Raw genomic sequence first — 12324 nt, forward strand, 5'->3', positions numbered from 1 at the left:
GGCAGAACTACTGTTTCTGGGAAATCCACAATAAAAGAGAGTGGAAGTCTACCATGGGCCAGAAAGGACAAAATTCCTCTCTCTAGAGTAAACTATGCTGTTGCATTAAGGGAGCAAGTTTTCCTATGCAATTCAAAGGCAGAACTCCCCTAAAACTGTAGATAATAATAATAATAAAACTAGAGTATTTTTCAAACACTGAAAAGACTTTTGAAAACACCCTTGCATGCATATACATATAGAACACACAGAAAATAAGGGCTTCAGAAATGAGCAATTGGATGGGACCTGGTATAGGAAGGCATGATAGGTCTATTTGGAGCGCTCCAATGTCCGAGTAACATCAAGCAGACTTCAGCCTTCCTTTTTTTTTTTTTTTTTTTTTTTTTTATTCATTGCCTTCAAGTTCCCCCTCCAGCTTGCTCCTCGACTAAAAGCATCTTCACTGTGTACATTTAGCACACACAGCAAGACTGGTTCACACTTGAGCACAGTTAGATGATAACACGGCTCCCCCTCCCCAAGAGTAGGCATCTTCTAACACCAATTTGGGAAAAGGGGGGCTTGGGGTTTCAGCCTCTTTCCTAATTTAAATGTATGCCTCTGTGGGGTTTGAGGCAAGCTGGCTGAGGTTGGATCAGCTGGGAGATCCCAGGGGCATATAAACAGCATTGACTATTTTAAGTGAAACCATTTTAACAGACAGCTGGTTTAGGACCCAGACAATGGAACACTGAGAAGAAGGCTCGTTGTCATACTCCATAGTAAATCATGTGTCTGCTCACTGGGGGGGGGGGGGGTGTGCTAAGAGAGGGACAAAGGCAATACTGGCTTAAAATAAATCAATGTGTTTATCAGAAGTGAGGATGGGGGGCACTAAGATGGGAAGGAGAGCAAGAGAAATTATGGAAATGCACTATTTAAATAAATCGTTGAGGGTGAATCCAGTTGAGGCTTACAACCATAGAAAGAAAAGACATAGTATCAAGTGGAAAATAATGTTTACGTTAATCCTGCCAAGGGCAAACAAATCCCTCAAGGCAGTAGGGATGCTTGGACAGGAAGCAACATGAAACAGTAAATAGCAATAACTTCTCCTCGACTTTCAAAACCTGGCGCTCCTATGAGATAAACCTGTCATTGGGAGACCTGATTTTCTACTGAAACAGTAGTCTCTCCTCTCTAAATGTCAACCTCTACCAGAAAATAACAAGCAGGCAGGAACAAACGCAAGCTCTTGCTAATCCTCTCCTCATTTTCAGATTGTCTTTTGAACCGTATTTTTTTTATAATTAACTAAAGAAGAAGAAAAACACTGTTAAAGCCTCTCCACACCCTCCCAAAACAACAGCAGTGGCTGTCTGAAAAGAAAACAGCACTCATTTTGAATGCTTAATTATAAGTCAATGTGTGACGTCTCTGGAAACCAGGCCGACTCTGTCCCATGCTTGCCTACGCTGCCTCTCTTGAAAAAGGTGTCTTTGGAGTATAGTTCATCCCTGGCTTTTCCAAAATATTGCTGAGGCTTAAAAGTTCACTGGAACTTAGTACGGATAAAGACCACACAGAAGAAGGGAAAACGACACGGTGAGAATACCCGGGGATCATACTTCAATAGGAAGCCCAGAGAAGTTCAGAGAATTGAGCTTGGTTTTCTTTGTTTACTTTGCTAATAGTTTTAACTCTTTGTGTCCCCCATCAGAACCAAGGGAGCAGTGCGAACGCGCATTTTTCTCATTAGGAATTTTTCTTGGTTTGCAAAAAAGGAGGGAGCAAGGGGGGAGGGAGGAGAGGTAACAAAAACTTGAATTTCCCACATAAATCAAAATAATAACCTTGAAAATGATACTTCTATTTCTGAATACAAAACAAAAAGCAAAGTCTATTTGTCTCCTTAGAGAAAGGATCATAAATATAAGAACTGCTTTCTTCAAACTAAGGAGACATACCTTCTAAACATAAGCTATCAATAATAGCAAACTACTTAGAACTGAGCTAATCAAAAAGCAATCATGATGCCTTCAGTATCAACACACTGCACAACAATTATTACATTTTCCCACCAGCAGTCTTTCATTAAAAAAAAATACTAGCTAATACAGTCCCACTTCTAGTAGGTAGAAGAACCATAGTTAAAGATTAAGCTATGCCAAAGAAAACACCACAAATCTGACATTTCATAAACAATTGTATCAAACAGAAATCTAACATTAATAGTAGAGTAAAATAAAAACTGGTTTTGCCTCAAGTAGCAGCTTGGCTACTGGCGAACAAATTGCGAAGATGTAATTCCAGCTCAGCAGCTAAGCAGGCCCGTTTGCAGAAGTGAGTTAGGCATGATATCATATTCACTATGCTGTTCGGTTACATCACAGCCCAGACTAAAAGGCAAGCACGTTCCCAATGCAGGGACTTTCTGATGCATCCCTTCTGTCTCAAAGAACTAAAAGCCCTTACACTATTCAAATGCCTTGCGTTTTTTTGTAAAAAAAAAAAAAAAAGCAGAAACAAAAAAAAACCTAAATTTTCAAATAATCCCATATGACTTTTTTTCTAGACGTAATAAATGATATTCTACTCAGATAGTCACTGCATTTACAACATTAGTAGACACAATTGACTCTGTCAACTCAGTCAAGCAATAATAATAAAATCAGAAGAACAGCTAATTTATTATATACTTAATATATGTCAGTCACTGTACTAAGTCCTTTGCAGGTATGGATCCACTTCATTTTCACAGCAGAACTTTGAGTTGGGTGCAAACATTCTTCCCACTAGCTTGATTCGAAAAGCATATATATTTTAATTCCTCTCTAAAACCAAATCTTCCCTGCTCCAAAACCTATGTCAACAATTCACGCATGTCATATCCAAACAGTCCTCATCCCCAGTAAGACCCCCACACAGACAACAGGCTGTCTGTACAGCCATATGAGTTCGATAAATGCATCCCGACTAATATGTTCGTTTTTAATGCTGTTCAAACATTCACATGGAAACAGCTCTAGCGTAAATATCCCCGAACAAATGGCTGTATATTATCCAGGAGGGAGCAGTTGGGCCGCCAGACTGGGGAAGTACTAGGCCATCTGGCTCCGGCAATCTCTCCAAAACCATCAGCTTTGTTTTCACCCCCAGACTCCAAACAACACATTTTCCACTGTGATGAGTTTACATTTTCCCAAACACAGGTCCTGATCATGCATAAAAATTCCAAACTTCTTCATTCCTCTATGTGCAAGGAAATTTAAATCACCTGCGTTTTTGACATGTTACCAAAGGAGACAGAAAGCTGTTGAAATATGGCCCCTGACATAAACCTGCTCTGTCCTCTCTTGTTTGTTCCCCTGGATCTATGAAAGGGCCTCTTTGCTGGCCTGCTAAATTCCTTGGGAACTTATAGATATGCCCTCCCCCTGCCCCAAAAGTGTTTCTCTACCAATGAACTGAAAGGGTGGTTAATCAAATCTATGTAGCCATGGTAGAACATGATGAAACAATCAATGGGAGGGAAATAAAGTGGAATCAACAACTTTCGGTGCCGGGAACATCAAAACAAATATATAAAGAAATCTAGCTTGGGAGCAAATCTCACAAGCTTCCCATTTACTGTGCCTGCACTTTCTTTGCACCAACAGTGTCTGGAGTGAACTCTCCACATACCCCACCTTTAAACCAGCCCTTGCAAAGATCATGTGACGGCTGTTGGCCTTCCTCAAAAAGAAATAAATAAATAAAACCACTTTTGTTTGAGATTGGTTCCCCTTTATTTAAGTATCACTTGAAAAACTCACTCTTTGAGTAACATGGTAGAAGAAATGAGCTTAGTTTTGTGTTTATTGACCACTTAAAGATAAATACCTCACTGAAGGAATCATGGCACACAATCGTCTCTCAAATGATACATGGAAATCAGAATTGAGGCAAGTTAAACCTCGGGCCTCCCCAACTGGGTGCAGGAGAATTTCTATAGTTGACACTGTTTCTGGAGGCATCAGCCATAAACTTCTGGATCCTGAGGGCTTTTGCATGCTCACTAATAGAAAACCAAAAACAGCCACGACACAAAAACAATCTATTTTTAGGCCAGCTAAACTTGGTTTTGAACAACCCTTCCCAAAAGCAAGACATTTCTTTTCTAATTGAATTGGTTTGGTTTGGTTTGCTGTTGCTGTTGTTCAAGTTTTCACGTTTTATACTCTATGTTTTACAAAGGAGGCATAAGAAGATGGGACCCCGGAGCCATAGTCACTCCTAGCAAGGCTTCATCATTCCTGGTAGAGTACAGAATTAGGAATCATTCCTCCAAATAGTCTAATGAGACACTTCAGAAAGGTGTGAAACACTGTGTTGTGTTCATACATCTCGGTTGATGGAGACCATTTCTGGCTCACCTCAGTGCTGCTATGTCTACTCAGAATGAGGAACAACCTCTGCAACTGAAGCGTGCACAGCCACTTCTGCATGCTGCTGGCAGATGATGCCATCTGCATGTCAACCCCAGCCTGCCAGTCACGGATGTGACCTCACGCACACAAAGGCACACCTCTGATATGAAAAGGGGTAGGGTCACCGAGCAAGGGAGAGAAGGCTTCACAGTGGCCAGGTGTTCCCTCCACCAGGGCTAGTGTTCTGAGAGCTCATCACATTGCCGACTGTATTCTGCCCCACACTCTAAACACCAAAATCTGGAGTGTGTCAGAAAGGTATCAGAGAGGGCCAAGGCTACCACTTAGTCACTTAGCCTCTGCCAATCCGTACTTTTTGTTAAAGAGGCCACGGTGTGTTTACGTAGCGTGGACACTTTTAGCAAATTTAAATCAAACTTAAGCATTTAATTATCATGGTGAATTTTTGAACTACAGGAAGGTCCACTGTTTTACTCCTGAAGCTGAATATGAGCATGATTCTGCAGCTAAGAAAGGCCTCTGGTATTCCCATCTGCTATTTTTTTTCTTGAGTATATGATGCTAACTGAGTGCATAAGAAGATAACTTCCAAAACTCTTGCTGCATGTAATCGAAGAACAAGCAACTGGATAACTGGATAATGAGCTCGGATTGCCTTTCAAAGTGAAAGTTATAGAAAGGGCGGTTATTCAATTATTAGGAAAGCAAATAGGCTCATCTAAAAATGGCTTTTGTCTTAATACTTTCATACCAACTTAGATAATTATTAAATCTTTTTGTCCCAGGTTGCTGCTGACGAGATATATAACTACATGTATTTATAATTTAAACCTTTAGTAATATATAGCAAATGACTTTCTTATATCTGTTATTTTTTTCAATGAAGCATTTCCCACTTTCACTCCCCATAGTACTTATGATGCTATCAAATGGCAAAGATACCTCCAGCTGTAGATTTTTTTAAAGCTCCGTGGCCTTGTTAGTAAAATATTTGGTGTATTACTTTATATTTTTAAAAATCCTTCCGCTGTTCTCATATGAGAGAATATGCCGATAAAATGAATTCTTGGTAGCACTATATGTTTAGGGAGATCAGAATTGAGGTTATGGGGAGATATGAAATGGATAGAAACAATCTTCTCTAACATGACCTAATTCTATGCTCCTTGGAACAGTCCTGGTCATAGTGTGGCCTGCAGTTTCAGTGGTCAGTGTTCCATGAACACATCGGCCTTATCCTGTTGTTTGTGTGAATACATTTATCTTAAAAAGTAAGTCCTAATAAATACAAGTGGAGTATGGGGCAGAGTTCATTCTTTTTCCCCTGCCCCCCTCTTTCCACTCTTCTCTGATGAGAAGGACAAGAAAGGATTCCCATCATATCAAAAACAATTTTTGAAAAACAGAACTTCACATGATATATTTTTGTTTTGACATCAAATTAAAAGTTACAAAAATCAAGTTTGTGTGTGTGTGTGTGTTTCTTTTCAGCAGGGGAAAAAAAACTAAAAATTCAGAGTCCAAAGGAAAGACAATTATCCTATATAGCCATTTATGCATTCAAGAAAATAACTATGATTAAAACAATAAGTGAAAATTTACTCTGAGTTGTCAACTAAGAAATGAACATAGTCTTCCAGGAGAGGAAAATACTTAAGGGAAATAAAATGACATCAATTTTTTCAAATACTTATTAACTTTAAAATATACTTCATACCCATAGTTCCATATATTTTACTTGAGTCACAATAAAAATATAAACATGTTAATCAACATGAGCTGTTATTAAATGCTTTCGGTTAAGATTTCAAAGTTCCCAACAGCTTATTTATGTGTATTTTGCACCTTATAGCCAGGCAGATCTAAAGCTATTTTTAATTATGCAAGCACGCCCTAATTCCAAACTTTCCAAACCAGTGAAGGAAGTGCGTCCCTCCTTATTTTAAAAGGGAATATTTTAAAATGACAATCAAGTAAACACATTTTAACCCTGGTACTAAAATGCTATTTACTGTGCAATAGATGGCTTTTCTTTTTATTCTGAATTCTGTCTTTCTCTCAATAAAGCTCTCTCCTTTTTTCTGTTACTTCAACTAACTAACCAACTACTTCATTCTGAAACTATACTTTTTCTTAAAATTAAGAAGAGGGAAGTTTAAAAAAAAAAAAAACTGTGCCTCATTAAAATGTCAAGCCTCGCTTCTACCTTGGCTCATAACTGTATCTTTTAAAACATAACTCAACCTTAATGTATACTGCTTGACACCAAGTGTTGGCAGGCTTAAGAAAATGCCGTCCCTGTGCCTTTAAGATGGAAAGCTAGCTAGCTCTAGTTGCCTGGCTCCCAGCCAAACTTGGAGGCCAAAGCAGGAGGGTTTTTGCAAGATACCCTCAAACAATTGTAGGCTCCCACTTCCAACACTACTTTCCAATACCACCGCCTTTAAAAAAATAAAATATAAATCTATAGAGAAGTCATTTGCAAACTTCACCCTGCTCCACACTCCCGCAGAGGCCAGCATTGCCCTCCTAAACACCCCCTCTAAGTTCCTCAGGCCTGGGCCTTGGATGAAGCCTGGCTAGTTTGTGTTTCAGAAGTTCTGAACCCCGGGGGGATGGGGTTTCTCTAGGGCTCCTTCTCCACCCCTTAGGGCTCCCAGAGGAAGTCCAGTCCTTACTCCTTCACTCAGCATCCCAGGTCTTAATCTCCAGGCCTGGCTTTCTCAGGGAGGGAAATGAGCCTCTAGCGATTCCCCAGGCGAAGGTGCTATGACGAAGGGAATGGCCCCGGAAACCTGCGCTGCCACCACTTTGCCAGGCCCACCCCCCTGGCTTTGAGAGTCTGGATCCCAGTCATCTCTCAGTGGTGGCACAACCAGCTTTTGAACCGCAGCAAATTCTGTGAGCTGAGAATCGTCCCCACAACGTGGAATTCTGAGAAACTTACTTGCTTTGTCATGGAGTCGATGAGGCGCACGTAAAAATCCTGTTCCGTCCTTATTCCTGGGGGTGGAGGAAGGAAGAAGGAAAATTAAGAGAGGGGATAAGCCCCGAAGGAAAAAAAAGAACCCCGCAATATAAATAACAAGGGCAACAAACAAAACCTGCGCACAAAGGGGGCCAAGGCCAAGAGGAACTCCTGCTGTCCGGAAAAGGGAGAGCCAGGATGCCCCCCCCCCCCATCTAGAAAGATCTTAGGCCTAGTTCAAATGCCCCCTCCCCCTGGAAGCCAGACTCCTCGAAGCACTGGAGCTAGATATGGGGTGGGAATCCCCCAGCCTGGCCACTCTCCCTCCCATCTAGAGCCCCTATGCAGTCCCCTGGATCCCTCAGGACCACCACCATTCCAAGCTCCCCAGAACCGAGGAGTCCTGCGACCTGGGAATTTGGGTTGTGCAAAACAGGCTTCAAGAAGGGGGGGGGGGGGAAGAAGCCAACCGAATGGTCAAGTTAGGGGTCAAGTGGCCTCCAGTCAGCCCTAGGCTGACCAAGCCGCCCTCCGCCTCCTCAGGTGAGAAACTTCCTAGGATGAAATTTCGGAGAGGCCTGTTCACCTGGAGGGTGGCTGACGACTGAGCTTCGCTGGGAGGCTTTCGTCCACCTGGAGCTCCGTGAGCCCCCTGCCCTGACCCGGAGCCCCAGGGTGCTGGCACCGACCCGACAGGAGCCTCACCATTGCTGTAGAGGAGCTGGAGCCGGTAGTGGATCCCATTATTGGTCTTTTCGCTGTTGGCTTCCTGGTTTGCAGCAGGGCCCAAAGACACAAGAGATGAGGACAAGAAGTCTCCATGAGCGAGTGCGCTAACTTCGAGGCAACCTTTCCCAAATGGGATCCCCCCCACACACACACACACTAGCCTGTGAAGTCAGCCAGCCCAGATAGCAACAGTAATTGTGGCAACAATTAATACCTTCTCCACCCTCATTTCACAACTGTTCTCTCTCTCTCTCTCTCTGTCCTACTCTCATTCCAGAAAATTCTGTGAGGTGTACTGAATATGGGTGAGACTCTACCTCGAACCTTGGGACTGCAGCCTGGGCCATCTGAGGCAAGCAAGGCAAGGTCTCTTAGTTCAGACCTAGCACATCCCAGGGTCCCAAGGATAGATAGACTGAAGTCGGGTTCGTTTTGCCTGGGCTCTCTCCAGTTCTGGAGGCTCCATAATTAACTTACTGGAGCAGGACCTTGTATCTCAGGAGCCTGAATTCGTCCAGGACGGGAAGTGACGGGGGCGGGGGCGCTCACAGGAGTGTGAGGTTAGCTTTGCATGCCCGGAGGCCGCTCTTAAGGCGCCTGGGCCTGCTCCCTGAGCCTGGGACTACTGGGGACAGCGCTGCGCCCACTTACTTTTTCCTTCTCCACGAACCCCACAAAGGCAGTCCTCTCAATTTCCACGGGCTGGCCCTGTCTGTCGTAGAGGGCCAGGACGAAGTGGAAGAAGTTGGATTTCCGCAGATTAGAAGGCGGCTGCTTCTCAAAGTGAGCCCGGGCCAGACCCACCCCGCTGCGACCAAAGACGCAGAGTTAGATCGCTAAGTCAAACCGTGTCCCATACTCCCATTGTCACCCAGGACACGCGAGCAAAACCTCCCAACACCCACCTCCTCTGTTCCCAAAACATCCCCAGGGCGCCTTCCATGACCCATCAGGAGCCCAAGCGCGGCTGAAGAACCGCACACACGCCAGTCATGTTCCTGGGCTCCCGGTTCAGAGACAGCGGGTCCTCAGAATCCAGAGGTGTGAAAGTTTTGTTTGGGTTTTGGGCGCGAGATGAAACGCTACAATCTTTACTCCACTTGAACCGCGCTGCGTGCAGAGGAAACGTGGCCGTGGGTGAGGTGAAAGGAGGTTAGACAGAAAGTACGCAGTTTACAACTTCGAAGGATAAGGCGTGGGAATGGGCTCCAACTGCGCCTCCAAATCTCACGAGTGAGGGGGCAGGTGGAAACGAATGCAGGCACGCTAGGCTACTTGCTGCTGCAGCCACCCTCCAGGAAACCTCCCCAGCTTCTGCTAGCTGCCGATGCCCGGCCTCAGCACGCTAATTTTCTACGCAAACACAAGCAAGGGGAGAAAGGGTCCCATATTGGGGCTCGCTCGCGGCTATGAGAAATGATTGATCGCTATGGGAAAGGGAACCGGGATGTTTTGGTTTTTTGTTGTGTGTGTTTGTTGATGTTGTTTGGTTTTGTTTTTAAATAAAAGACCTGTCTTGACAAAGTTTTGCCCTTCTGAGAAATTCATCCTCACACATTCCTGAAACCCAAAGAGCCAGAGCTGCTGACTGAGCAGCTCCGCCAGGTACTAGAGATTGGGGTGCCCGGGGGTACCGCACTGACATCCCAAAGTGCCCGACAAAACCGGGCAACACACACACACACACACACACTTTCGCTTCCAGCCTAGTTACCCAATTCACTCTCACTACCAACCACTCCCAACCCTATGCTCAGCGGGGACGGAAATACTGCAGGGACAGTTGTCCCTAGTCCCCCTCACCCCAAAACTAGAATGATGGAATGACTCTTCCTTCTCCTTCTGCACCCTTTAAATCTAATGGGGTTTGGGGCTACCAAGTTTTCCATTCCCATAAGCCCAGCGGGTGGCCAGGAATGAAAAGGATAGGGTACCATTTCTCACTTGGGACCAAGAGCCCCAGGACAGGACTCTGGCTGTGCTCAGGAAAGTTCCTCAAGTTGGCCTCCAAGGGCATGGCCTCCAAGCCACTCAGTGTAGACTCTGAAGAGTGAGAGAGGGACTGGAGGTGGCCAAGGTGACAGGGGCCGAGGAAGGCTTTTAAGGAACGTGAGAATTAAAGTTGTTCTGCAGGCTGAGTGAGAAAAACTGAAGGCTAGGGAGTAGAGAAAGGGCAAGTGGAGAACCAGATAGCAGAAGTAAGGGAAGGCTCCAGGGAGAGAAATGGGAAGACAGAGCAGGAGAGACTGCGAGGTGAGGAAAGAAAGAGCAAAGCTGAGGAAGAAGGGGGGGGGGGGAAGACTGGGAACGCAAGGGTGTAAGAAGAAGAACAAGAAGAAAAGAAATGAAAGGTAGAAAAAAGAAAAGAAAATGGGGAGAAAGAAAAATATGGGATGTAAGGGAAAGGAAGGAAGAAGGGAAGAGAAGAAAATTAAGTAAGAAAGGAGAAAAGGAAAGAAGGAAAAAAAGAGAAAGGAAAAAATCGAAGAGAAATAAAGGGGGAAAGGAAGCAAAGGGAAGGGGAGGAAAAGGAAAAAAAAATATAACCACCCAGAAAAGAAAACAAGCAGTCAGAAAAGCGCAGTTATCCAACACCGTGCTGGTGAGACGCCTCTTCTGGGTTAAAACAAAATGAAAACAGTCGCAGATGAGGCTGCGGAAAGTGCCGGCAAAGCTTGGGCTCGGCTCCCTCCAGCAGCTCCGCCGCTCGCAGTTCTCTGGCCGCCGGCGCCAAGTGCTGCGCAGCCGGGGAGCGCGGAGCCCGAGCGGCGAACGCAGCACAGCGGCAGACGCACTCGCGTGGCCGGGCCCCGTGTAGCCGCGCTGCCGCCTCCAGGCTCTCCCGCTAGCCCGCGGCCTTTCCGCCGCGGTCCCCGAGCGGTACCCACCTCTGCGCCGCTGTGTTGGCGTCCAGCACCCCGGCGCCCTGCATCCACGTCCGCACCGCGTTCATGCCGCTGCCCAGCGGCTCTTCCTTCATACTGCTTCCACTCCGTTGGATGCTTTCCTGGATCCCAAACATGAAAACAACCTTTTCTTGTGGAAAATCTCCTCCCCTTTGAAAATATTGAAAAAAAAAAAAGGAAGAAAACGCCAACCACAGATTTTTTTTTTTTTGAGTCGATGAAACTCGCGCTACATCAAGGCGGCGGGCTGAAAAGCAAAATTTTTAAAAATGTAAACCTTCGCTCAAAACTGAGCGATAACAAGGGGGGGGTTGAAGAAAAAAAGAAAGGGAAAATCCAACGAAAAGACCAAAATTAAGAAAAAAAATAGAGATGTATGCTTGGCTGTTGGGGGTTGTTTGGTTGGTTGATTTTGAGTTTGGGTGCTTTTTTTTCCTTTTTTTTTTTTGCTTTTTTTTTTTTTTGTAGTATTCACAGGCCGTTGGAGTACAGGAGGGGCTGGAGTTTCCTTTTGTAGAGGTACCTTCACTTGAAGAAGCAGGAAGAAAAAAAAACCACCCTGATGACAATTTAAGAAACAATAGATAGGACTCTCGAAGCCGGCTTGGCTACTTGAAGTGTCATTTTCCACAATCAGGCAAGTTTTTTTTCCTCTCTCTCTCTTTTTTTCCTCCTCTCTCAACCAAAGATGTTTCTTTCCTTTCCGTGCTTGTAGATGAGGACGCTGGTTGCTGTAGACAGATACACCGGAGAGGGTGGGGGGAAGGGGAGAGAGAGGGAAAGAGGAAGGGGGGAGGGAAAGAGATAGAAAGAGAGAGGAGAGGGAGAAAGAGAGGGGTGGACCCTGCTGGATGGAGATTCTGTTTTCTCCTTGCTAAAATAGAAGTGATTTGCAGGCTCTCCCTGTGGAATCCAGTTTGACTCTCCCCAGAGCTAAACACAGGCACACTAACCCCAAAGGGAAAGAGGCGGGGCCCTCGCAGTCTGGCCACGCCCCTTCTTTGCATAACGTCATCCTTCCGCCTTACCGCAGCCAATCGTAGCTCCCGAGCTGCTTGTTCACAGAGCCAGGCCACACTCCCTCATTAACATCCTTCTCCGGGTGGCGCAGGGGAGTCGCCAAAGTTCCCGGCAAAGTGGCGAGCGAGGGAGCACAGAGCACCGGCTTCTAGGCTGGGAAGGAGCGGGGCCGGGACCCTGAGGAGCGAGAAAGTGGGCAGAGGGAAGGAGATGGAGATATCCTTCTCAGGGATCTGGGCTGAGAGGGTCTGCACCACGGCGGTCTGCGTTTCCCTGGGCAGACACCTGG

The 12324-nt window shown here is 45.3% G+C and overlaps 1 protein-coding gene across 4 annotated transcripts in view; it reads right to left on the minus strand.

Moving 5' to 3' along the window:
• The window catches only part of Ebf1 (EBF transcription factor 1), a 398525-nt gene extending 387310 nt beyond the window's left edge, over window positions 1–11215 (minus strand). For 3 of the 4 annotated variants that reach the window (XM_026789807.1, XM_026789806.1, XM_013354130.2), the window contains exons 1-4: window positions 10998–11131; window positions 8761–8917; window positions 8086–8149; window positions 7360–7415 (exon numbers count right to left, since the gene is read on the minus strand). In XM_026789807.1, coding sequence (XP_026645608.1) covers window positions 7360–7415; window positions 8086–8149; window positions 8761–8917; window positions 10998–11131 — 411 coding nt within the window. Of the gene's footprint in view, window positions 1–7359; window positions 7416–8085; window positions 8150–8760; window positions 8918–10997 lie in introns of all 4 variants that reach the window. The other variant, XM_026789805.1, reaches the window with a different exon arrangement.
• Window positions 11216–12324: the final 1109 nt, after the last annotated feature.

The sequence above is a fragment of the Microtus ochrogaster genome, unplaced genomic scaffold (genome assembly GCF_000317375.1).
Source record: "Microtus ochrogaster isolate Prairie Vole_2 unplaced genomic scaffold, MicOch1.0 UNK30, whole genome shotgun sequence".
Classification (NCBI taxonomy): domain Eukaryota; kingdom Metazoa; phylum Chordata; class Mammalia; order Rodentia; family Cricetidae; genus Microtus; species Microtus ochrogaster.